This window comes from Oncorhynchus mykiss, chromosome 9 (genome assembly GCF_013265735.2).
Source record: "Oncorhynchus mykiss isolate Arlee chromosome 9, USDA_OmykA_1.1, whole genome shotgun sequence".
Lineage (NCBI taxonomy): Eukaryota > Metazoa > Chordata > Actinopteri > Salmoniformes > Salmonidae > Oncorhynchus > Oncorhynchus mykiss.
In genome coordinates, this window is record NC_048573.1 from 61,025,509 (window position 1) to 61,052,667 (window position 27,159).

A 27,159-nucleotide genomic window follows, 5' to 3' on the forward strand; every position below is an offset into this window, starting at 1 on the left:
GAATCCCCAGAGTGAGAGAATAGAGAGAGATGGAGAAGTGTGTCTGCGCGTGTGAAATATTTGAAATTCAGATTTACACTGCACCCCTGTGACCCCAGACTGAGATGCATTAGAATTCATGGAACTCCTATAAACCAGGGATGCTCTGCTATTTATTTGCCCTATCACATGGGAGATGATCGTGTACATACCCTGGTTATGGAAATTCACACAACCTTCTCGCCCTCAGCTCCCTCAACTAAAATGAACAACAGAAAATACATTTAAAATGAGACTGTACAGTAGCATCTTTAATCAGTAGCTACCTTTGCTCACACACACACACACACACACACACACACACACACACACACAAACACACACACATATATATTGTCGGCCAGAGCAGAGGAGAGGAGATAATAGGTTGATGAGATAGGAGCCTGGCTGATTGGTGATTTTAATCTCTCCGTTGATTGGTCTTCCTCCTTGTCAAAGCCTAGCTCTTACTCTCACTATCTCCTAACCTTGAACCTCTTCCTCCCTCTCCTTCTCTCTTTTCATCAGCCCAGCTCTTCCTCTCTCTCCCTTTGTATCCCCCTCTTCTTCTCTCTTTTCATCAGCCTACTTACCTTGGTTGTATCTCTCGCCTGCTGTGCCTAAATGGGTGGCTTTGGCCAGGGGTACAGCTAGAAATGGCTCCATGAAAGGCCTTGTCCCTATCCTCCTGTAGTGTAGTTGGCTGAACTAGGCCAAGACATTATTGGAGCCCTGTCACTGTGCCTCCGTTCTGACCTTGTGTTGTCCTACTGATGTTGTGTTGTGGCGGAACTGAAATGACTTCACCAGGAGCTCCAGTTTCACACTTCCCTGACAGAGAACCTGCACTGGGACGTTTGGGGATATTTTAGACAAACCCAGACAGACACAACAGATAGTTGGATGTATGATGATTTCCTACACTTTTTATGTATCTTTCCGTCAATCTGATTCTCTGTGGCGGCTCATCCCTTGTTATCATCTGAACAAACAATGCCCCACAGGCAGACTTTGAGTTTTAAAATATGTTCCAACAGAAAAGGAAATCTAGATCGACATTTTGGCAGGCATAGTGAAGAGAGTGTTCCTCTCCTTTCCACAGATTACATTGAGCCAAGACAGTTGGTATTGGGTCTAATGACTGGCGTCTGGTATTGCAGCAGGTTGAGTGAAGTTTTCAGTAGAAATTAACACAGTGGGACTGGACCCTCAACACACAATGTGTCTCTTTCGTAGTATGTTCTGAGACACTCTTTTGTTTGATAAAAACACAGTTTAGATCATTTGAGTTTCACGTAATATACTAATAACCATTTAATCTTAATCATTTTACGTCTATATTAAAGACCAGTCAGTTAGGTAGTTTTGTGTGACTAAGCTACAGCCCAGTACAATCTGTGATAGATAGTCATCCTGAACTGGGCTTCCAGGGGATCAGGTGGCCTGGGGATCAGGAGATGAGAGATAGAGGTGGGGGGGGGGGGGGGGGGGGGGGCTGTTTGATGGAGGTCTTATCACTGTGTAGTACTGGCCCCTTATCACACCTGCAGGTCACTATCATGCTCACCTCACCTCCCTCCCTGCCTCACACTGTGGATTAGCCCTGAAGGATGGAGGGCGGAGAGAGGGAGGTAGAGTCAATGTCCAATCCCTGCCAGAAAGAGAGAGTGTGGGAAGAAACGGTAATGGGGCCTTCCAAGGTGTCACTACTGTCAGAGCTTGTAGGAGTGAGAGAGAGCAGAGGCTTTAGACGAAATGGAGAAGGTTAGGATGGAGAGGGGGATAGGATAGATTAGGGTTGAGAGGAAGAAGAGTGAGGTCTTCACAATCCAGAGCTGACGGAAAGAGGTTTCCAAAGAGCATTTTTAATTTCCCTCTAAGAGGGCAGACGGTGTGGCATCAATTTCTGAGAAGAATCATCCTTAAGCCTCTGTCCTTTCAAGTGTCTCTCAAGTGTGGCTATTAGAGTGGACCCTGTCTGCTGGAGCTGTAGCCAGCTGTGGCCTCTACCCCAACCCTGGCTGTGACCCCAACTAATGGCCTGGTAGAGATTAGTCAGGGAGGGGGGTGGAGAAGAGAGATGAATAGAGAGAGGGGGAAAAGAGATGAGGGGAGAGACACCCTATAGGTGCATCGTGGGGCCACTTTATTAGCAGTTGAGTAATGGGAGAAGAGGAGAAGGGGAGGAGAGAGAAGAGGAGAGAGGAGAGAGGAGGAGAGAGTAGAGGCGACCCAGCCAAAGAATTGTAGAGGCTAAAAGTCAGGAGGGGTCAGGGAAAGGAGCTTATTTCTCTCCTCCTATATGACATGAAAATAAATATTTTTCTTTCTTCAAATAGAATCTGATGTTTTCTTTGAGCCTGTGGCTGCTTGGTGCTTTCACACCATTGGATGTTTGTCCTTCTTGTTCTCTCACTTCTCTCAAACTCAAATCCATCCACTGGGCTGGCTACAAATGCCAGAGAAGGCTTCAGATAGGAACAATGGTGTATTTATGTGACATTCTTGGTCCATTCAGTTTGACAGAGTGCACACAAACACACCTTCACAACTATGATTAGCAGTGCACTGTAGAGGAAATGTACAGCTAATGAAAGTGGCTTTGTTTAGAACACTAACTTTTATGGCTGTTACTTGGTGAGACTGAACACAGAGACAGTGGTGCCTCTTCCAAGACAAAAGACAGAGGTAGTAAGAGAGCCCAGGTTGAAATGATTCTCTTCTGGAGTAGAGCAGACCCATGCATCTTCTGGAGTAGAGCAGACCCATCATCCTCCTATATCACCCTACCATACCTCACATTATCCTACCATACCTCACATTATCCTACCATATCTCACATTATCCTACCATATCTTACATCATCCTACCATATCTCACATTATCCTACCTTGCCTTACATTCTTCTCCCATAACTCACGTTATCTACCCATACCTCACATCATCCTCCCATGCCTTACATTCTTCTCCCATATCTCACGTTATCCTCCCATAACTCACATCATCCTCCCATGCCTTACATTCTTCTCCCATACCTCACGTTGTCCTCCCATACCTCACATCATCATCCCATGCCTCACATCATCCTCCCATACCTCAAATTCTACTCCCATACCTCACATTATCCTCCCATACCTCACATTATCCTCCCATATCTCACATCATCCTCCCATACCTCAAATTCTACTCGCATACCTCACATTATCCTCCCATACCTCACATTATCCTCCCATATCTCAAATCCTCCTCTCATACCTTACATGAATCTCCCATACCTTACATTGTCCTCCCATACCTCTCATAATCCTCCCATACCTCTCATCATCCTCCCATACCTCTCATCATCCTCCCATACCTCTCATCATCCTCCCATACCTATCATCATCCTCCCATACCTATCATCATCCTCCCATACCTCTCATCATCCTCCCATACCTCTCATCATCCTCTCATACCTCACGTTTGTCTCACTCTCTCTGTCTTTTTTTTACAATCCCCCACTTTTAGTCTCTCTCTTTCCCTGTCACTATTATGGCTTTATTTCTCTCTGTCTTTCTCTTTCTCTCTGAGCTGCATGGAGGGAGCGCCGCCACCACTGCTGTGAGGACAATGAGGCGGAGGCGGTTGTTCGCTAGACGTGCCAGTGGGAAGCCCTCACTCCGTCTTTCTACCCGCTCACCCCTTCCATCCCTCCGTTCCTTATTTCCCTAATGGCTGGGGAGTGATGGGAATAACAATGAGGATGATCTCAAGCACAGTCATCACGGCGGCGTTTGAGTCATTTCTTACAGAGATGGTCTTCAGAGAAATCCCACAGGGCTTTAGAGAGAGTAGAGAAAGAAGCTGAATGGAGAGAACGTGACAGAGTACAGGGACGGAGGGATAGAGGTAGTGAGGGAGGAAATGATGTGTCATGTGAGGATGTATTTGTATATCTTTGACAAATCAGGATTGCAGATCAGTGTGTACTGCATACGATTCAACATGTTATCTGTGAGCAGTACACCTGTAGATTGGTGATTCAACATGTTATCTGTGAGCAGTACACCTGTAGATTGGTGATTCAACATGTTATCTGTGAGCAGTACACCTGTAGATTGGTGATTCAACATGTTATCTGTGAGCAGTACACCTGTAGATTGGTGATTCAACATGTTATCTGTGAGCAGTACACCTGTAGATTGGTGATTCAACATGTTATCTTATCAAAATGTTCTCTGTTGTGTTGTTGCAGGTGTCTGACCGCTGTGTGGTGGCTCTGGTGCCCAAACAGACCTCTTCCTACAACATCCCGCCGTCAGCCAGCATCTCCAGAACCTCCATCAGCAGATATGGTGAGTACCATTGAATGACATTGAGCATTATACATCTCTATGATAAGTACTGTACCGCCTTAGCTCCTCCCTCTATTGGACCATTTCAAACAAACACCGGTTACATAATAGATTAACATGGGAAGAGGAAGGGAGGGGTTTGAGATTAAAGTGTTCACTGTGTAAGCCTATGGGAGCAGACCTGATATAAACATTAGACTTTTGGATTAGCTTGTAGACATTTTAGCAGACTCTTTTGTCCAGAGCCACAACTAAAATCATCCTAGCTAAGACCAGCTCTGTTTGGATCGTCTATGCTTTGCTGCGGAGGCATAGTTTACCTTACTCTCTCCTCTCGACCGTGTTTGCTGCAGTTTGCCAGAAACTGCAGGGGTGGCAGAGGGATGGAGAGAAACAGGAACAGAAGGGGATAGAGGGATGGAGAGAAACAGGAACAGAAGGGGATAGAGGGATGGAGAGAAACAGGAACAGAAGGGGATGGAGAGAAACAGGAACAGAAGGGGATAGAGGGATGGAGAGAAACAGGAACAGAAGGGGATAGAGGGATGGAGAGAAACAGGAACAGAAGGGGATAGAGGGATGGAGAGAAACAGGAACAGAAGGGGATAGAGGGATGGAGAGAAACAGGAACAGAAGGGGATAGAGGGATGGAGAGAAACAGGAACAGAAGGGGTGACAGAGGGATGGAGAGAAATAGGAGCAGAAGGGGATAGAGGGATGAAGAGAAACAGGAACAGAAGGGGTGGCAGAGGGATGGAGAGAAATAGGAACAGAAGGGGATAGTGGGATGAAGAGAAACAGGAACAGAAGGGGTGGCAGAGGGATGGAGAGAAACAGGAACAGAAGGGGATAGAGGGATGAAGAGAAACAGGAACAGAAGGGGTGGCAGAGGGATGGAGAGAAACAGGAACAGAGGGGGATAGAGGGATGGAGAGAAACAGGAACAGAAGGGGATAGAGGGATGGAGAGAAACAGGAACAGAAGGGGAAAGAGGGATGGAGAGAAACAGGAACAGAAGGGGTGGCAGAGGGATGGAGAGAAACAGGAACAGAAGGGGATTATGGGATGGAGAGAAACGGGAACAGAAGGGGATAGAGGGATGGAGAGAAACAGGAACAGAAGGGGATAGAGGGATGGAGAGAAACAGGAACAGAAGGGGATAGAGGGATGGAGAGAAACAGGAACAGAAGGGGTGGCAGAGGGATGGAGAGAAACAGGAACAGAAGGGGTGGCAGAGGGATGGAGAGAAACAGGAACAGAAGGGGTGACAGAGGGATGGAGAGAAATAGGAGCAGAAGGGGATAGAGGGATGAAGAGAAACAGGAACAGAAGGGGTGGCAGAGGGATGGAGAGAAATAGGAACAGAAGGGGATAGTGGGATGAAGAGAAACAGGAACAGAAGGGGTGGCAGAGGGATGGAGAGAAACAGGAACAGAAGGGGATAGAGGGATGAAGAGAAACAGGAACAGAAGGGGTGGCAGAGGGATGGAGAGAAACAGGAACAGAGGGGGATAGAGGGATGGAGAGAAACAGGAACAGAAGGGGATAGAGGGATGGAGAGAAACAGGAACAGAAGGGGAAAGAGGGATGGAGAGAAACAGGAACAGAAGGGGTGGCAGAGGGATGGAGAGAAACAGGAACAGAAGGGGATTATGGGATGGAGAGAAACGGGAACAGAAGGGGATAGAGGGATGGAGAGAAACAGGAACAGAAGGGGATAGAGGGATGGAGAGAAACAGGAACAGAAGGGGTGGCAGAGGGATGGAGAGAAACAGGAACAGAAGGGGTGGCAGAGGGATGGAGAGAAACAGGAACAGAAGGGGATAGAGGGATGGAGAGAAACAGGAACAGAATGGGATAGAGGGATGGAGAGAAACAGGAACAGAAGGGGATAGTGGGATGGAGAGAAACAGGAACAGAAGGGGTGGCAGAGGGATGGAGAGAAACAGGAACAGAAGGGGTGGCAGAGGGATGGAGAGAAACAGGAACAGAAGGGGATAGAGGGATGGAGAGAAACAGGAACAGAAGGGGATAGAGGGATGGAGAGAAACAGGAACAAAAGGGGATGGAGGGATGGAGAGAAACAGGAACAGAAGGGGATGGAGAGAAACAGGAACAGAAGGGGATAGAGGGATGGAGAGAAACAGGAACAGAAGGGGTGGCAGAGGGATGGAGAGAAACAGGAACAGAAGGGGATAGAGGGATGGAGAGAAACAGGAACAGAAGGGGATAGAGGGATGGAGAGAAACAGGAACAGAAGGGGTGGCAGAGGGATGGAGAGAAACAGGAACAGAAGGGGATAGAGGGATGTAGAGAAACAGGAACAGAAGGGGATAGAGGGATGGAGAGAAACAGGAACAGAAGGGGATAGAGGGATGGAGAGAAACAGGAACAGAAGGGGATAGAGGGATGAAGAGAAACAGGAACAGAAGGGGTGACAGAGGGATGGAGAGAAATAGGAGCAGAAGGGGATAGAGGGATGAAGAGAAACAGGAACAGAAGGGGTGGCAGAGGGATGGAGAGAAATAGGAACAGAAGGGGATAGTGGGATGAAGAGAAACAGGAACAGAAGGGGTGGCAGAGGGATGGAGAGAAACAGGAACAGAAGGGGATAGAGGGATGAAGAGAAACAGGAACAGAAGGGGTGGCAGAGGGATGGAGAGAAACAGGAACAGAGGGGGATAGAGGGATGGAGAGAAACAGGAACAGAAGGGGATAGAGGGATGGAGAGAAACAGGAACAGAAGGGGATAGAGGGATGGAGAGAAACAGGAACAGAAGGGGTGGCAGAGGGATGGAGAGAAACAGGAACAGAAGGGGATTATGGGATGGAGAGAAACGGGAACAGAAGGGATAGAGGGATGGAGAGAAACAGGAACAGAAGGGGATAGAGGGATGGAGAGAAACAGGAACAGAAGGGGATAGAAGGATGGAGAGAAACAGGAACAGAAGGGGATAGAGGGATGGAGAGAAACAGGAACAGAAGGGGTGGCAGAGGGATGGAGAGAAACAGGAACAGAAGGGGTGGCAGAGGGATGGAGAGAAACAGGAACAGAAGGGGATAGAGGGATGGAGAGAAACAGGAACAGAAGGGGATAGAGGGATGGAGAGAAACAGGAACAGAAGGGGATAGTGGGATGGAGAGAAACAGGAACAGAAGGGGTGGCAGAGGGATGGAGAGAAACAGGAACAGAAGGGGTGGCAGAGGGATGGAGAGAAACAGGAACAAAAGGGGATGGAGGGATGGAGAGAAACAGGAACAGAAGGGGATAGAGCGATGGAGAGAAATAGGAACAGAAGGGGTGGCAGAGGGATGGAGAGAAACAGGAACAGAAGGGGTGGCAGAGGGATGGAGAGAAACAGGAACAGAAGGGGATAGAGGGATGGAGAGAAACAGGAACAGAAGGGGATAGAGGGATGGAGAGAAACAGGAACAGAAGGGGATAGAGGGATGGAGAGAAACAGGAACTGAAGGGGATAGAGGGATGGAGAGAAACAGGAACAGAAGGGGTGGCAGAGGGATGGAGAGAAACAGAAACAGAAGGGGATTGAGGGATGAAGGGTGAGGGGGAGAGTAGAGAAGGCCGATGGGAGACATGGAGAGAGCTGTTTGTTTTAACCATCAAGTATAATAATGAGGATGCCAGACTGAGCTTGGAGCCAGGGTATAATAGTCCCCCCCCCCCCCCCCCCCCCCCCCCCCCCCCCCCACACACACACACACACACACTGGTGGCAGTCACAGCGGTGAGCCACAGGGTGCCCCGTCTGGTCCCATGCCCAACCCCAGACCTAGAGAACCACAGCCAATTATTCACTGTGAATGATACTTTACACCAATGGGAAGTGAGAACGGAGCGTGGTTGGACAATTATCAGGGCTGGGATTGAATGAGAACCCCCATAGGTTGTTGTCAGTCGCTTGGAGACATGACCAACTGGGCCAAAACAGAAACATCATCCCTCCTACCTCCCTCTCTTCCACACACACACACACACACACACACACACACACACACACACACACACACACACAAACTCACACACACACACACAGAGTCACATATGTACACACACTTCTCTCAACTAATTTATCAATAACAAAACCAACAGTGTATATCAAATTACCAACTTAAAATATCTAAACTAAGTTTGGTTCAGTGGCCAGTGAGAAATACACTATTATACAGTATTCCATCCTCAACAGTATACCGTCCTCAACAGTATTATACAGTATTACATCCTCAACAGAATACCGTCCTCAACAGTATTATACAGTATTCCATCCTCAACAGTATACCGTCCTCAACAGTATTATACAGTATTCCATCCTCAACAGTATTATACAGTATTCCATCCTCAACAGTATACCGTCCTCAACAGTATTACACAGTAATCCATCCTCAACAGAATACCGTCCTCAACAGTATTATACAGTATTCCATCCTCAACAGTATACCGTCCTCAACAGTATTATACAGTATTCCATCCTCAACAGTATACCGTCCTCAACAGTATTATACAGTATTCCATCATCAACAGTATTATACAGTATTCCATCCTCAACAGTATACCGTCCTCAACAGTATTATACAGTATTCCATCATCAACAGTATTATACAGTATTCCATCCTCAACAGTATTATACAGTATTCCATCCTCAACAGAATACCGTCCTCAACAGTATTATACAGTATTCCATCATCAACAGTATTATACAGTATTCCATCATCAACAGTATTATACAGTATTCCATCCTCAACAGAATACCGTCCTCAACAGTATTATACAGTATTCCATCATCAACAGTATACCGTCCTCAACAGTATTATACAGTATTCCATCATCAACAGTATACCGTCCTCAACAGTATTATACAGTATTCCATCATCAACAGTATTATACAGTATTCCATCATCAACAGTATTATACAGTATTCCATCATCAACAGTATACCGGCCTCAACAGTATTACATCCTCAACAGTATACCGTCCTCAACAGTATTATACAGTATTCCATCCTCAACAGTATACCATCCTCAACAGTATTATACAGTATTCCATCATCAACAGTATACCGTCCTCAACAGTATTATACAGTATACCATCCTCAACAGTATACCATCCTCAACAGTATACCGTCCTCAACAGTATTATACAGTATTCCATCCTCAACAGTATACCGTCCTCAACAGTATTATACAGTATACCATCCTCAACAGTATACCATCCTCAACAGTATACCGTCCTCAACAGTATTATACAGTATTACATCCTCAACAGTATACCGTCCTCAACAGTATTATACAGTATACCATCCTCAACAGTATTATACAGTATTCCATCCTCAACAGAATACCGTCCTCAACAGTATTATACAGTATTCCATCCTCAACAGTATTATACAGTATTCCATCCTCAACAGTATACCGTCCTCAACAGTATTATACAGTATTCCATCCTCAACAGTATTATACAGTATTCCATCCTCAACAGTATACCGTCCTCAACAGTATTACACAGTATTCCATCCTCAACAGAATACCGTCCTCAACAGTATTATACAGTATTCCATCCTCAACAGTATACCGTCCTCAACAGTATTATACAGTATTCCATCCTCAACAGTATACCGTCCTCAACAGTATTATACAGTATTCCATCATCAACAGTATTATACAGTATTCCATCCTCAACAGTATACCGTCCTCAACAGTATTATACAGTATTCCATCATCAACAGTATTATACAGTATTCCATCCTCAACAGTATTATACAGTATTCCATCCTCAACAGAATACCGTCCTCAACAGTATTATACAGTATTCCATCATCAACAGTATTATACAGTATTCCATCATCAACAGTAATATACAGTATTCCATCCTCAACAGAATACCGTCCTCAACAGTATTATACAGTATTCCATCATCAACAGTATACCGTCCTCAACAGTATTATACAGTATTCCATCATCAACAGTATACCGTCCTCAACAGTATTATACAGTATTCCATCATCAACAGTATTATACAGTATTCCATCATCAACAGTATTATACAGTATTCCATCATCAACAGTATACCGGCCTCAACAGTATTACATCCTCAACAGTATACCGTCCTCAACAGTATTATACAGTATTCCATCCTCAACAGTATACCATCCTCAACAGTATTATACAGTATTCCATCATCAACAGTATACCGTCCTCAACAGTATTATACAGTATACCATCCTCAACAGTATACCATCCTCAACAGTATACCGTCCTCAACAGTATTATACAGTATTCCATCCTCAACAGTATACCGTCCTCAACAGTATTATACAGTATACCATCCTCAACAGTATACCATCCTCAACAGTATACCGTCCTCAACAGTATTATACAGTATTACATCCTCAACAGTATACCGTCCTCAACAGTATTATACAGTATACCATCCTCAACAGTATTATACAGTATTCCATCCTCAACAGAATACCGTCCTCAACAGTATTATACAGTATTCCATCCTCAACAGTATTATACAGTATTCCATCCTCAACAGTATACCGTCCTCAACAGTATTATACAGTATTCCATCCTCAACAGTATTATACAGTATTCCATCCTCAACAGTATACCGTCCTCAACAGTATTACACAGTATTCCATCCTCAACAGAATACCGTCCTCAACAGTATTATACAGTATTCCATCCTCAACAGTATACCGTCCTCAACAGTATTATACAGTATTCCATCCTCAACAGTATACCGTCCTCAACAGTATTATACAGTATTCCATCATCAACAGTATTATACAGTATTCCATCCTCAACAGTATACCGTCCTCAACAGTATTATACAGTATTCCATCATCAACAGTATTATACAGTATTCCATCCTCAACAGTATTATACAGTATTCCATCCTCAACAGAATACCGTCCTCAACAGTATTATACAGTATTCCATCATCAACAGTATTATACAGTATTCCATCATCAACAGTAATATACAGTATTCCATCCTCAACAGAATACCGTCCTCAACAGTATTATACAGTATTCCATCATCAACAGTATACCGTCCTCAACAGTATTATACAGTATTCCATCATCAACAGTATACCGTCCTCAACAGTATTATACAGTATTCCATCATCAACAGTATTATACAGTATTCCATCATCAACAGTATTATACAGTATTCCATCATCAACAGTATACCGGCCTCAACAGTATTACATCCTCAACAGTATACCGTCCTCAACAGTATTATACAGTATTCCATCCTCAACAGTATACCATCCTCAACAGTATTATACAGTATTCCATCATCAACAGTATACCGTCCTCAACAGTATTATACAGTATACCATCCTCAACAGTATACCATCCTCAACAGTATACCGTCCTCAACAGTATTATACAGTATTCCATCCTCAACAGTATACCGTCCTCAACAGTATTATACAGTATACCATCCTCAACAGTATACCATCCTCAACAGTATACCGTCCTCAACAGTATTATACAGTATTACATCCTCAACAGTATACCGTCCTCAACAGTATTATACAGTATACCATCCTCAACAGTATACCGTCCTCAACAGTATTATACAGTATTCCATCCTTAACAGTATACCGTCCTCAACAGTATTATACAGTATACCGTCCTCAACAGTATTATACAGTATTCCATCCTCAACAGTATACCGTCCTCAACAGTATTATACAGTATACCATCCTCAACAGTACACCATCCTCAACAGTATACCATCCTCAACAGAATACCGTCCTCAACAGTATTATACAGTATTACATCCTCAACAGTATACCGTCCTCAACAGTATTAAACAGTATACCATCCTCAACGGTATACCATCCTCAACAGAATACCGTCCTCAACAGTATTATACAGTATTACATCCTCAACAGTATACCGTCCTCAACAGTATTATACAGTATACCATCCTCAACAGTATACCGTCCTCAACAGTATTATACAGTATTCCATCCTCAACAGTATACCGTCCTCAACAGTATTATACAGTATTCCATCATCAACAGTATACCGTCCTCAACAGTATTATACAGTATACCATCCTCAACAGTATTATACAGTATTCCATCCTCAACAGTATACCGTCCTCAACAGTATTATACAGTATACCATCCTCAACAGTATACCGTCCTCAACAGTATTATACAGTATTCCATCCTCAACAGTATACCGTCCTCAACAGTATTATACAGTATTCCATCCTTAACAGTATACCGTCCTCAACAGTATTATACAGTATTCCATCCTTAACAGTATACCGTCCTCAACAGTATTCCATCCTCAACAGTATACCATCCTCAACAGTATACCATCCTCAACAGTATACCATCCTCAACAGTATACCATCCTCAACAGTATACCATCCTCAACAGTATACCATCCTCAACAGTATTCCATCCTCAACAGTATACCATCCTCAACAGTATTCTGTCCTCAACAGTATTCCGTCCTCAACAGTATACCATCCTCAACAGTATTCCATCCTCAACAGTATTCTGTCCTCAACAGTATTCCATCCTCAACAGTATTCTTTCCTGAACAGTATTCCATCCTCAACAGTATTCCATCCTCAACAGTATACCATCCTCAACAGTATTATACAGTATTCCATCCTTAACAGTATACCGTCCTCAACAGTATTCCATCCTCAACAGTATACCATCCTCAACAGTATACCATCCTCAACAGTATACCATCCTCAACAGTATACCATCCTCAACAGTATACCATCCTCAACAGTATACCATCCTCAACAGTATTCCATCCTCAACAGTATTCCATCCTCAACAGTATTCCATCCTCAACAGTATTCCATCCTCAACAGTATACCATCCTCAACAGTATTCCATCCTCAACAGTATTCCATCCTCAACAGTATTCTTTCCTGAACAGTATTCCATTCTCAACAGTATTCCATCCTCAACAGTATTCCATCCTCAACAGTATTCCATCCTCAACAGTATTCCATCCTCAACAGTATTCTTTCCTGAACAGTATTCCATCCTCAACAGTATTCCATCCTCAACAGTATTCCATCCTCAACAGTATTCTTTCCTGAACAGTATACCATCCTCAACAGTATTCCATCCTCAACAGTATTCCATCCTCAACAGTATACCATCCTCAACAGTATTCCATCCTCAACAGTATTCCATCCTCAACAGTATTCCATCCTCAACAGTATTCTTTCCTGAACAGTATTCCATCCTCAACAGTATTCCATCCTCAACAGTATTCCATCCTCAACAGTATTCTTTCCTGAACAGTATTCCATCCTCAACAGTATTCTTTCCTGAACAGTATTCCATCCTCAACAGTATTCCATCCTCAACAGTAATCCATCCTCAACAGTATTCTTTCCTGAACAGTATACCATCCTCAACAGTATACCATCCTCAACAGTATACCATCCTCAACAGTATACCATCCTCAACAGTATTCCATCCTCAACAGTATACCATCCTCAACAGTATTCTTTCCTGAACAGTATACCATCCTCAACAGTATACCATCCTCAACAGTATACCATCCTCAACAGTATACCATCCTCAACAGTATACCATCCTCAACAGTATTCCATCCTCAACAGTATACCATCCTCAACAGTATTCTTTCCTGAACAGTATACCATCCTCAACAGTATACCATCCTCAACAGTATACCGTCCTCAACAGTATTCCATCCTCAACAGTATACCATCCTCAACAGTATTCCATCCTCAACAGTATACCATCCTCAACAGTATTCTTTCCTGAACAGTATACCATTCTCAACAGTATTCCATCCTCAACAGTATACCATCCTCAACAGTATACCATTCTCAACAGTATACCATCCTCAACAGTATTCCATCCTCAACAGTATACCATCCAGTATACCATCCTCAACAGTATTACATCCTCAACAGTATACCGTCCTGAACAGTTTTCCGTCCTCAACAGTATTCCGTCCCCAACAGTATTCTGTCCTCAACAGTATTCCGTTCTCAACAGTATACCGTCCTCAACAGTATTCCATCCTCAACAGTATTCCATCCTCAACAGTACTCCATCCTCAACAGTATTCCATTCTCAACAGTATTCCATTCTCAACAGTATTCCATCCTCAACAGTATTCTGTCCTCAACAGTACTCCATTCTCAACAGTATTCCATCCTCAACAGTATACCGTCCTCAACAGTATTCCATCCTCAACAGTATTCTGTCCTCAACAGTTTTCCGTCCTCAACAGTATTCCGTCCCCAACAGTATTCTGTCCTCAACAGTATTCCGTTCTCAACAGTATACCGTCCTCAACAGTATTCCATCCTCAACAGTACTCCATCCTCAACAGTATTCCATTCTCAACAGTATTCCATTCTCAACAGTATTCCATTCTCAACAGTATTCCATCCTCAACAGTATTCTATCCTCAACAGTATTCTGTCCTCAACAGTATACCGTCCTCAACAGTACTCCATCCTCAACAGTATTCCATTCTCAACAGTATTCCATCCTCAACAGTATACCATCCTCAACAGTATTCCATTCTCAACAGTATTCCATCCTCAACAGTATTCCATCCTCAACAGTATTCTGTCCTCAACAGTATACCGTCCTCAACAGTATTCCAATCTTTACAGTACTCCATCCTCAACAGTATTCCATTCTCAACAGTATTCCATTCTCAACAGTATTCCATTCTCAACAGTATTCCATTCTCAACTGTATTCCGTCCTCAACTGTATTCCGTCCTCAACAATATTTCATCCTCAACAGTATTCCATCCTCAACAGTATTCCATCCTCAACAGTATTATACAGTATTCCATCATCAACAGTATACCGTCCTCAACAGTATTATACAGTATTCCATCATCAACAGTATTATACAGTATTCCATCATCAACAGTATTATACAGTATTCCATCATCAACAGTATACCGGCCTCAACAGTATTACATCCTCAACAGTATACCGTCCTCAACAGTATTATACAGTATTCCATCCTCAACAGTATACCATCCTCAACAGTATTATACAGTATTCCATCATCAACAGTTGTCACGTTCTGACCATCGTTTGTGTGTGTTTTCCTTGTTTTAGTGTTGGTCAGGACGTGAACTGGGTGGGCATTCTATGTTGGATGTCTTGTTTGTCTATTTCTATGTCTGGCCTGATATGGTTCTCAATCAGAGGCAGGTGTTAGTCATTGTCTCTGATTGGGAACCATATTTAGGTAGCCTGGGTTTCACTGTGTGTTTGTGGGTGATTGTTCCTGTCCTATGTGTCCCTGTGTTCACATTATATAGGCTGTTAGGGTTTCGTTACGTTTTGTTTTGTAGTATTGTAGATTCGTGTTTCGTATTATTAATAAACATGGATCGTAAACCACACGCTGCATTTTGGTCCGACTCTCCTTCTCACGAAGAATACCGTTACAGAATCACCCACCACCAACGGACCAAGCGGCGTGTCAACAGGCAGCAGCAGCAGCAAAAAGAGGAGTTACGTTGTAAGGATTTCTGGACATGGGAGGAAATCCTCGACGGGAGAGGACCCTGGGCTAAACCAGGGGAGTATAGCCGCACCAAGGTGCAGCCGAAGAAGGAACAGAGGCAGCAGGAGCAGCAGCAGCCGCAGTGGGAGAGAGCGTCATGGGAGTATGAATTAGATAATGGTGGACCATGGGCTCAACCGGGAGAATATCGCCGTCCCAAGGAAGAACTGGAGGCGGCGAAAGCTGAGAGGCGCAAATATGAGGAAGTAGCGCGACGGAGCGGATGGAAGCCCGAGAGTAAGCCTCAAAAATTTCTTGGGGGGGGGGCTAACAGGGAGTATGGCTACGCCAGGTCGCAGACCTGAGCCAACTCCCCCTGTTTATCGTGAGGAGCCAAGGAGGAGACCAGAACCGGTGTTGGAGGTAAGCGAAGCAGAGACTGTGAAGGAGTTAATGGGGAAATTGGAGGAGAGTGAAATGAGGGAGTTGCTGTGTTGGTGCTTTAAATATGATATTCGCCCGAAGGAGCGTGTCGGGGATTTATTGGCACCTGGGTCAGTGCTCTCTACTCGTCCTGAGGTGCGTGCTAGTCAGCTGGTGAAGACAGTGCCAGTCTCACGCACCAGGCCTCCTGTGTACCTCCCTAGCCTTGCATGTCCTGTGCCAACACCGCTCTCAAGATCTCCAGTACGCCTTCACGGTCTAACCCATCCTGTGCCACCTCCACACCCCAGCCCTCCGGTAGCAGCTCCCCGCACTAGGCTTCCTGTGCGTGTCCTCGGCCCAGTACCACCAGTGCCAGCACCACGCATCAGGCCTACAGTGCGCCTCGCCTGTCCAGCGCTGTCGGAGCCCTCCTCCTCTCCAGCGCTGTCGGAGTCTCCCGCCTGTTTAGCGCTGTTAGAGCCTTCCTTCTCTACAGCGCTGCCGGAGTCTCCCGCCTGTTCAGAACTGCCAGTTAGCATAGAGCTGCCAGTTAGCATAGAGCTGCCAGTTAGCATAGAGCTGCCAGTTAGCATAGAGCTGCCAGTTAGCATAGAGCTGCCAGTCTGCAAGGAGCTGCCAGTCTGCAAGGAGCTGCCAGTCTGCATAGAGCTGCCAGTCTGTAAGGAGCTGCCAGTCTGCAAGGAGCCGCCAGAGCTGCCTGTCTGCAGGATGCCGCCAAAGCTGCCAGTCTGCAAGGAGCCGCCAGAGCTGCCAGTCTGCAAGGAGCCGCCAGAGCTGCCAGTTAGCATGGAGCAGCCAGGGCCGCCAGTCAGCATGGAGCAGCCAGGGCCGCCAGTCAGCATGGAGCAGCCAGGGCCGCCAGTCAGCATGGAGCAGCCAGTCAGCATGGAGCAGCCAGTCAGCATGGAGCAGCCAGAGCAGCCAGTCAGCATGGAGCAGCCAGAGCTGCCAGTCAGCATGGAGCAGCCAGTCAGCATGGAGCAGCCAGAGCTGCCAGTCATCATGGAGCAGCCAGTCAGCATGGAGCAGCCAGAGCAGCCAGTCTGTGTCGACCAGTCTCTTCCAGATCTGCCAGTCGTCCAGACTCTTCCAGATCTGCCAGTCGTCCAGACTCTTCCAGATCTGCCAGTCGTCCAGACTCTTCCAGATCTGCCAGTCGACCAGATTCTTCCAGATCTGCCAGTCGACCAGACTCTTCCAGATCTGCCCGTCGTCCAGACTCTTCCAGATCTGCCAGTCGTCCAGACTCTTCCAGATCTGCCAGTCGTCCAGACTCTTCCAGATCTGCCAGTCGTCCAGACTCTTCCAGATCTGCCAGTCGTCCAGACTCTTCCAGATCTGCCAGTCGTCCAGACTCTTCCAGATCTGCCAGTCGACCAGACTCTTCCAGATCTGCCAGTCGACCAGACTCTTCCAGATCTGCCAGTCGACCAGACTCTTCCAGATCTGCCAGTCGACCAGACTCTTCCAGATCTGCCAGTCGACCAGACTCTCTCAGATCTGCCAGTCGACCAGACTCTCCCAGATCTGCCAGTCGACCAGATTCTCCCAGATCCGCCAGTCGACCAGATTCTCCCAGATCCGCCAGTCGACCAGATTCTCCCAGATCCGCCAGTCGACCAGATTCTCCCAGATCCGCCAGTCGACCAGATTCTCCCAGATCCGCCAGTCGACCAGATTCTCCCAGATCCGCCAGTCGACCAGATTCTCCCAGATCCGCCAGTCGACCAGATTCTTCCAGATCTGCTAGTCGACCAGGATCTGCTGAAACCGCCAGCCAGCCAGGTTCTGGTAGTTTCTACTACCTGCCTGGGCTTCCTCTCAGTGCTGAGCTTCTTCTCAGTGCTGAGCTTCCTCTCAGTGCTGAGCTACCCATCTGTCCCGAGTTACCTCTGTCCCGAGCTGTCCCTCTGTCCCATGTTATCATTGTGGTGGGTAACCTATTTAGGGACGTTTAGGAGGGGGATTAAAACTGTCATGGAGTGGGGTCCACGTCCAGCGCCAGAGCCGCCACCGCGGACAGATGCCCACCCACACCCTCCCTCATAGGTTTAAGTTGTGCGTCCGGAGTCCGCACCTTGGAGGGGGGGTACTGTCACGTTCTGACCATCGTTTGTGTGTGTTTTCCTTGTTTTAGTGTTGGTCAGGACGTGAACTGGGTGGGCATTCTATGTTGGATGTCTTGTTTGTCTATTTCTATGTCTGGCCTGATATGGTTCTCAGAGGCAGGTGTTAGTCATTGTCTCTGATTGGGAACCATATTTAGGTAGCCTGGGTTTCACTGTGTGTTTGTGGGTGATTGTTCCTGTCCTATGTGTCCCTGTGTTCACATTATATAGGCTGTTAGGGTTTCGTTACGTTTTGTTTTGTAGTATTGTAGATTCGTGTTTCGTATTATTAATAAACATGGATCGTAAACCACACGCTGCATTTTGGTCCGACTCTCCTTCTCATACAGAAAACCGTTACAACAGTATACCGTCCTCAACAGTATTATACAGTATACCATCCTCAACAGTATACCATCCTCAACAGTATACCGTCCTCAACAGTATTATACAGTATTCCATCCTCAACAGTATACCGTCCTCAACAGTATTATACAGTATACCATCCTCAACAGTATACCATCCTCAACAGTATACCGTCCTCAACAGTATTATACAGTATTACATCCTCAACAGTATACCGTCCTCAACAGTATTATACAGTATACCATCCTCAACAGTATACCGTCCTCAACAGTATTATATAGTATTCCATCCTTAACAGTATACCGTCCTCAACAGTATTATACAGTATTCCATCATCAACAGTATTATACAGTATTCCATCATCAACAGTATTATACAGTATTCCATCCTCAACAGAATACCGTCCTCAACAGTATTATACAGTATTCCATCATCAACAGTATACCGTCCTCAACAGTATTATACAGTATTCCATCATCAACAGTATACCGTCCTCAACAGTATTATACAGTATTCCATCATCAACAGTATTATACAGTATTCCATCATCAACAGTATTATACAGTATTCCATCATCAACAGTATACCGGCCTCAACAGTATTACATCCTCAACAGTATACCGTCCTCAACAGTATTATACAGTATTCCATCCTCAACAGTATACCATCCTCAACAGTATTATACAGTATTCCATCATCAACAGTATACCGTCCTCAACAGTATTCCATCCTCAACAGTATACCATCCTCAACAGTATTCCATCCTCAACAGTATACCATCCTCAACAGTATTCTTTCCTGAACAGTATACCATTCTCAACAGTATTCCATCCTCAACAGTATACCATCCTCAACAGTATACCATTCTCAACAGTATACCATCCTCAACAGTATTCCATCCTCAACAGTATACCATCCAGTATACCATCCTCAACAGTATTACATCCTCAACAGTATACCGTCCTGAACAGTTTTCCGTCCTCAACAGTATTCCGTCCCCAACAGTATTCTGTCCTCAACAGTATTCCGTTCTCAACAGTATACCGTCCTCAACAGTATTCCATCCTCAACAGTACTCCATCCTCAACAGTATTCCATTCTCAACAGTATTCCATTCTCAACAGTATTCCATCCTCAACAGTATTCTGTCCTCAACAGTATACCGTCCTCAACAGTATTCCATCCTCAACAGTATTCCATCCTCAACAGTATACCGTCCTCAACAGTATTCCATCCTCAACAGTATTCTGTCCTCAACAGTTTTCCGTCCTCAACAGTATTCCGTCCCCAACAGTATTCTGTCCTCAACAGTATTCCGTTCTCAACAGTATACCATCCTCAACAGTATTCTGTCCTCAACAGTATTCCGTCCCCAACAGTATTCTGTCCTCAACAGTATTCCGTTCTCAACAGTATTCCATCCTCAACAGTATACCGTCCTCAACAGTATTCCATCCTCAACAGTACTCCATCCTCAACAGTATTCTATCCTCAACAGTATTCTGTCCTCAACAGTATACCGTCCTCAACAGTATTCTATCCTCAACAGTATTCTGTCCTCAACAGTATACCGTCCTCAACAGTACTCCATCCTCAACAGTATTCCATTCTCAACAGTATTCCATTCTCAACAGTATTCCATCCTCAACAGTATTCCATCCTCAACAGTATACCGTCCTCAACAGTATTCCATTATCAACAGTACTCCATCCTCAACAGTATTCCATTCTCAACAGTATTCCATTCTCAACAGTATTCCATTCTCAACAGTATTCCATTCTCAACAGTATTCCGTCCTCAACAATATTTCATCCTCAACAGTATTCCATCCTCAACAGTATTCCATCCTCAACAGTATTATACAGTATTCCATCATCAACAGTATACCGTCCTCAACAGTATTATACAGTATTCCATCATCAACAGTATTATACAGTATTCCATCATCAACAGTATTATACAGTATTCCATCATCAACAGTATACCGGCCTCAACAGTATTACATCCTCAACAGTATACCGTCCTCAACAGTATTATACAGTATTCCATCCTCAACAGTATACCATCCTCAACAGTATTATACAGTATTCCATCATCAACAGTATACCGTCCTCAACAGTATTATACAGTATACCATCCTCAACAGTATACCATCCTCAACAGTATACCGTCCTCAACAGTATTATACAGTATTCCATCCTCAACAGTATACCGTCCTCAACAGTATTATACAGTATACCATCCTCAACAGTATACCATCCTCAACAGTATACCGTCCTCAACAGTATTATACAGTATTACATCCTCAACAGTATACCGTCCTCAACAGAATTATACAGTATACCATCCTCAACAGTATACCGTCCTCAACAGTATTATACAGTATTCCATCCTTAACAGTATACCGTCCTCAACAGTATTATACAGTATTCCATCATCAACAGTATTATACAGTATTCCATCATCAACAGTATTATACAGTATTCCATCCTCAACAGAATACCGTCCTCAACAGTATTATACAGTATTCCATCATCAACAGTATACCGTCCTCAACAGTATTATACAGTATTCCATCATCAACAGTATACCGTCCTCAACAGTATTATACAGTATTCCATCATCAACAGTATTATACAGTATTCCATCATCAACAGTATTATACAGTATTCCATCATCAACAGTATACCGGCCTCAACAGTATTACATCCTCAACAGTATACCGTCCTCAACAGTATTATACAGTATTCCATCCTCAACAGTATACCATCCTCAACAGTATTATACAGTATTCCATCATCAACAGTATACCGTCCTCAACAGTATTATACAGTATACCATCCTCAACAGTATACCATCCTCAACAGTATACCGTCCTCAACAGTATTATACAGTATTCCATCCTCAACAGTATACCGTCCTCAACAGTATTATACAGTATACCATCCTCAACAGTATACCATCCTCAACAGTATACCGTCCTCAACAGTATTATACAGTATTACATCCTCAACAGTATACCGTCCTCAACAGTATTATACAGTATACCATCCTCAACAGTATACCATCCTCAACAGTATACCGTCCTCAACAGTATTATACAGTATTCCATCCTCAACAGTATACCATCCAGTATACCATCCTCAACAGTATTACATCCTCAACAGTATACCGTCCTGAACAGTTTTCCGTCCTCAACAGTATTCCGTCCCCAACAGTATTCTGTCCTCAACAGTATTCCGTTCTCAACAGTATACCGTCCTCAACAGTATTCCATCCTCAACAGTACTCCATCCTCAACAGTATTCCATTCTCAACAGTATTCCATTCTCAACAGTATTCCATCCTCAACAGTATTCTGTCCTCAACAGTATACCGTCCCCAACAGTATTCCATCCTCAACAGTATTCCATCCTCAACAGTATACCGTCCTCAACAGTATTCCATCCTCAACAGTATTCTGTCCTCAACAGTTTTCCGTCCTCAACAGTATTCCGTCCCCAACAGTATTCTGTCCTCAACAGTATTCCGTTCTCAACAGTATACCGTCCTCAACAGTATTCCATCCTCAACAGTACTCCATCCTCAACAGTATTCCATTCTCAACAGTATTCCATTCTCAACAGTATTCCATCCTCAACAGTATTCTATCCTCAACAGTATTCTGTCCTCAACAGTATACCGTCCTCAACAGTATTCTATCCTCAACAGTATTCTGTCCTCAACAGTATACCGTCCTCAACAGTACTCCATCCTCAACAGTATTCCATTCTCAACAGTATTCCATTCTCAACAGTATTCCATCCTCAACAGTATTCCATCCTCAACAGTATTCTGTCCTCAACAGTATACCGTCCTCAACAGTATTCCATTCTCAACAGTACTCCATCCTCAACAGTATTCCATTCTCAACAGTATTCCATTCTCAACAGTATTCCATTCTCAACAGTATTCCATTCTCAACAGTATTCCGTCCTCAACAATATTTCATCCTCAACAGTATTCCATCCTCAACAGTATTCCATCCTCAACAGTATTATACAGTATTCCATCATCAACAGTATACCGTCCTCAACAGTATTATACAGTATTCCATCATCAACAGTATACCGTCCTCAACAGTATTATACAGTATTCCATCATCAACAGTATTATACAGTATTCCATCATCAACAGTATTATACAGTATTCCATCATCAACAGTATACCGGCCTCAACAGTATTACATCCTCAACAGTATACCGTCCTCAACAGTATTATACAGTATTCCATCCTCAACAGTATACCATCCTCAACAGTATTATACAGTATTCCATCATCAACAGTATACCGTCCTCAACAGTATTATACAGTATACCATCCTCAACAGTATACCATCCTCAACAGTATACCGCCCTCAACAGTATTATACAGTATTCCATCCTCAACAGTATACCGTCCTCAACAGTATTATACAGTATACCATCCTCAACAGTATACCATCCTCAACAGTATACCGTCCTCAACAGTATTATACAGTATTACATCCTCAACAGTATACCGTCCTCAACAGTATTATACAGTATACCATCCTCAACAGTATACCGTCCTCAACAGTATTATACAGTATTCCATCCTTAACAGTATACCGTCCTCAACAGTATTATACAGTATTCCATCCTCAACAGTATACCGTCCTCAACAGTATTATACAGTATTCCATCCTCAACAGTATACCGTCCTCAACAGTATTATACAGTATACCATCCTCAACAGTATACCATCCTCAACAGTATACCATCCTCAACAGAATACCGTCCTCAACAGTATTATACAGTATTACATCCTCAACAGTATACCGTCCTCAACAGTATTATACAGTATACCATCCTCAACAGTATACCATCCTCAACAGAATACCGTCCTCAACAGTATTATACAGTATTACATCCTCAACAGTATACCGTCCTCAACAGTATTATACAGTATACCATCCTCAACAGTATACCGTCCTCAACAGTATTATACAGTATTCCATCCTCAACAGTATACCGTCCTCAACAGTATTATACAGTATTCCATCATCAACAGTATACCGTCCTCAACAGTATTATACAGTATACCATCCTCAACAGTATTATACAGTATTCCATCCTCAACAGTATACCGTCCTCAACAGTATTATACAGTATACCATCCTCAACAGTATACCGTCCTCAACAGTATTATACAGTATTCCATCCTCAACAGTATACCGTCCTCAACAGTATTATACAGTATTCCATCCTTAACAGTATACCGTCCTCAACAGTATTATACAGTATTCCATCCTTAACAGTATACCTTCCTCAACAGTATTCCATCCTCAACAGTATACCATCCTCAACAGTATACCATCCTCAACAGTATACCATCCTCAACAGTATACCATCCTCAACAGTATACCATCCTCAACAGTATACCATCCTCAACAGTATTCTGTCCTCAACAGTATTCCATCCTCAACAGTATACCATCCTCAACAGTATTCCATCCTCAACAGTATTCTTTCCTGAACAGTATACCATCCTCAACAGTATACCATCCTCAACAGTATTCCATCCTCAACAGTATTCCATCCTCAACAGTATTCTTTCCTGAACAGTATTCCATCCTCAACAGTATTCCATCCTCAACAGTATTCCATCCTCAACAGTAATCCATCCTCAACAGTATTCTTTCCTGAACAGTATACCATCCTCAACAGTATACCATCCTCAACAGTATACCATCCTCAACAGTATTCCATCCTCAACAGTATACCATCCTCAACAGTATTCTTTCCTGAACAGTATACCATCCTCAACAGTATACCATCCTCAACAGTATACCATCCTCAACAGTATTCCATCCTCAACAGTATACCATCCTCAACAGTATTCCATCCTCAACAGTATACCATCCTCAACAGTATTCTTTCCTGAACAGTATACCATCCTCAACAGTATACCATCCTCAACAGTATACCGTCCTCAACAGTATTCCATCCTCAACAGTATACCATCCTCAACAGTATTCCATCCTCAACAGTATACCATCCTCAACAGTATTCTTTCCTGAACAGTATACCATTCTCAACAGTATTCCATCCTCAACAGTATACCATCCTCAACAGTATACCATTCTCAACAGTATACCATCCTCAACAGTATTCCATCCTCAACAGTATACCATCCAGTATACCATCCTCAACAGTATTACATCCTCAACAGTATACCGTCCTGAACAGTTTTCCGTCCTCAACAGTATTCCGTCCCCAACAGTATTCTGTCCTCAACAGTATTCCGTTCTCAACAGTATACCGTCCTCAACAGTATTCCATCCTCAACAGTACTCCATCCTCAACAGTATTCCATTCTCAACAGTATTCCATTCTCAACAGTATTCCATCCTCAACAGTATTCTGTCCTCAACAGTATACCGTCCTCAACAGTATTCCATCCTCAACAGTATTCCATCCTCAACAGTATACCGTCCTCAACAGTATTCCATCCTCAACAGTATTCTGTCCTCAACAGTATTCCATCCTCAACAGTATACCATCCTCAACAGTATTCCATCCTCAACAGTATACCATCCTCAACAGTATTCTTTCCTGAACAGTATACCATCCTCAACAGTATACCATCCTCAACAGTATACCGTCCTCAACAGTATTCCATCCTCAACAGTATACCATCCTCAACAGTATTCCATCCTCAACAGTATACCATCCTCAACAGTATTCTTTCCTGAACAGTATACCATTCTCAACAGTATTCCATCCTCAACAGTATACCATCCTCAACAGTATACCATTCTCAACAGTATACCATCCTCAACAGTATTCCATCCTCAACAGTATACCATCCAGTATACCATCCTCAACAGTATTACATCCTCAACAGTATACCGTCCTGAACAGTTTTCCGTCCTCAACAGTATTCCGTCCCCAACAGTATTCTGTCCTCAACAGTATTCCGTTCTCAACAGTATACCGTCCTCAACAGTATTCCATCCTCAACAGTACTCCATCCTCAACAGTATTCCATTCTCAACAGTATTCCATTCTCAACAGTATTCCATCCTCAACAGTATTCTGTCCTCAACAGTATACCGTCCTCAACAGTATTCCATCCTCAACAGTATTCCATCCTCAACAGTATACCGTCCTCAACAGTATTCCATCCTCAACAGTATTCTGTCCTCAACAGTTTTCCGTCCTCAACAGTATTCCGTCCCCAACAGTATTCTGTCCTCAACAGTATTCCGTTCTCAACAGTATACCGTCCTCAACAGTATTCCATCCTCAACAGTACTCCATCCTCAACAGTATTCCATTCTCAACAGTATTCCATTCTCAACAGTATTCCATCATCAACAGTATACCGTCCTCAACAGTATTATACAGTATACCATCCTCAACAGTATTATACAGTATTCCATCCTAAACAGTATACCGTCCTCAACAGTATTATACAGTATACCATCCTCAACAGTATACCGTCCTCAACAGTATTATACAGTATTCCATCCTCAACAGTATACCGTCCTCAACAGTATTATACAGTATTCCATCCTTAACAGTATACCGTCCTCAACAGTATTATACAGTATTCCATCCTTAACAGTATACCGTCCTCAACACTATTCCATCCTCAACAGTATACCATCCTCAACAGTATACCATCCTCAACAGTATACCATCCTCAACAGTATACCATCCTCAACAGTATACCATCCTCAACAGTATTCTGTCCTCAACAGTATACCGTCCTCAACAGTACTCCATCCTCAACAGTATTCCATCCTCAACAGTATACCATCCTCAACAGTATTCCATCCTCAACAGTATTCCATCCTCAACAGTATTCCATCCTCAACAGTATTCCATCCTCAACAGTATTCCATCCTCAACAGTATTCTTTCCTCAACAGTATACCATCCTCAACAGTATTCCGTCCTCAACAGTATACCATCCTCAACAGTATTCCGTCCTCAACAGTATTCTGTCCTCAACAGTATTCCATCCTCAACAGTATTCCATCCTCAACAGTATTCTGTCCTCAACAGTATACCATCCTCAACAGTATTCCGTCCTCAACAGTATACCATCCTCAACAGTATTCCATCCTCAACAGTATTCCATCCTCAACAGTATTCCATCCTCAACAGTATTCTTTCCTGAACAGTATTCCATCCTCAACAGTATTCCATCCTCAACAGTATTCCATCCTCAACAGTATTCCATCCTCAACAGTAATCCATCCTCAACAGTATTCTTTCCTGAACAGTATACCATCCTCAACAGTATACCATCCTCAACAGTATACCATCCTCAACAGTATTCCATCCTCAA

The 27,159-nt window shown here is 43.8% G+C and overlaps 1 protein-coding gene across 2 annotated transcripts in view; it reads left to right on the forward strand.

Moving 5' to 3' along the window:
- Positions 1-27,159, forward strand: part of LOC110531229 (plexin-A2-like) — a 435,878-nt gene that overhangs the window by 388,986 nt on the left and 19,733 nt on the right. Inside the window, exon 27 of one of the 2 annotated variants that reach the window (XM_036988562.1) lies at positions 4,253-4,352. In XM_036988562.1, coding sequence (XP_036844457.1) covers positions 4,253-4,352 — 100 coding nt within the window. Of the gene's footprint in view, positions 1-3,588; positions 4,216-4,252; positions 4,353-27,159 lie in introns of those variants that run through there. The other variant, XM_036988563.1, reaches the window with a different exon arrangement.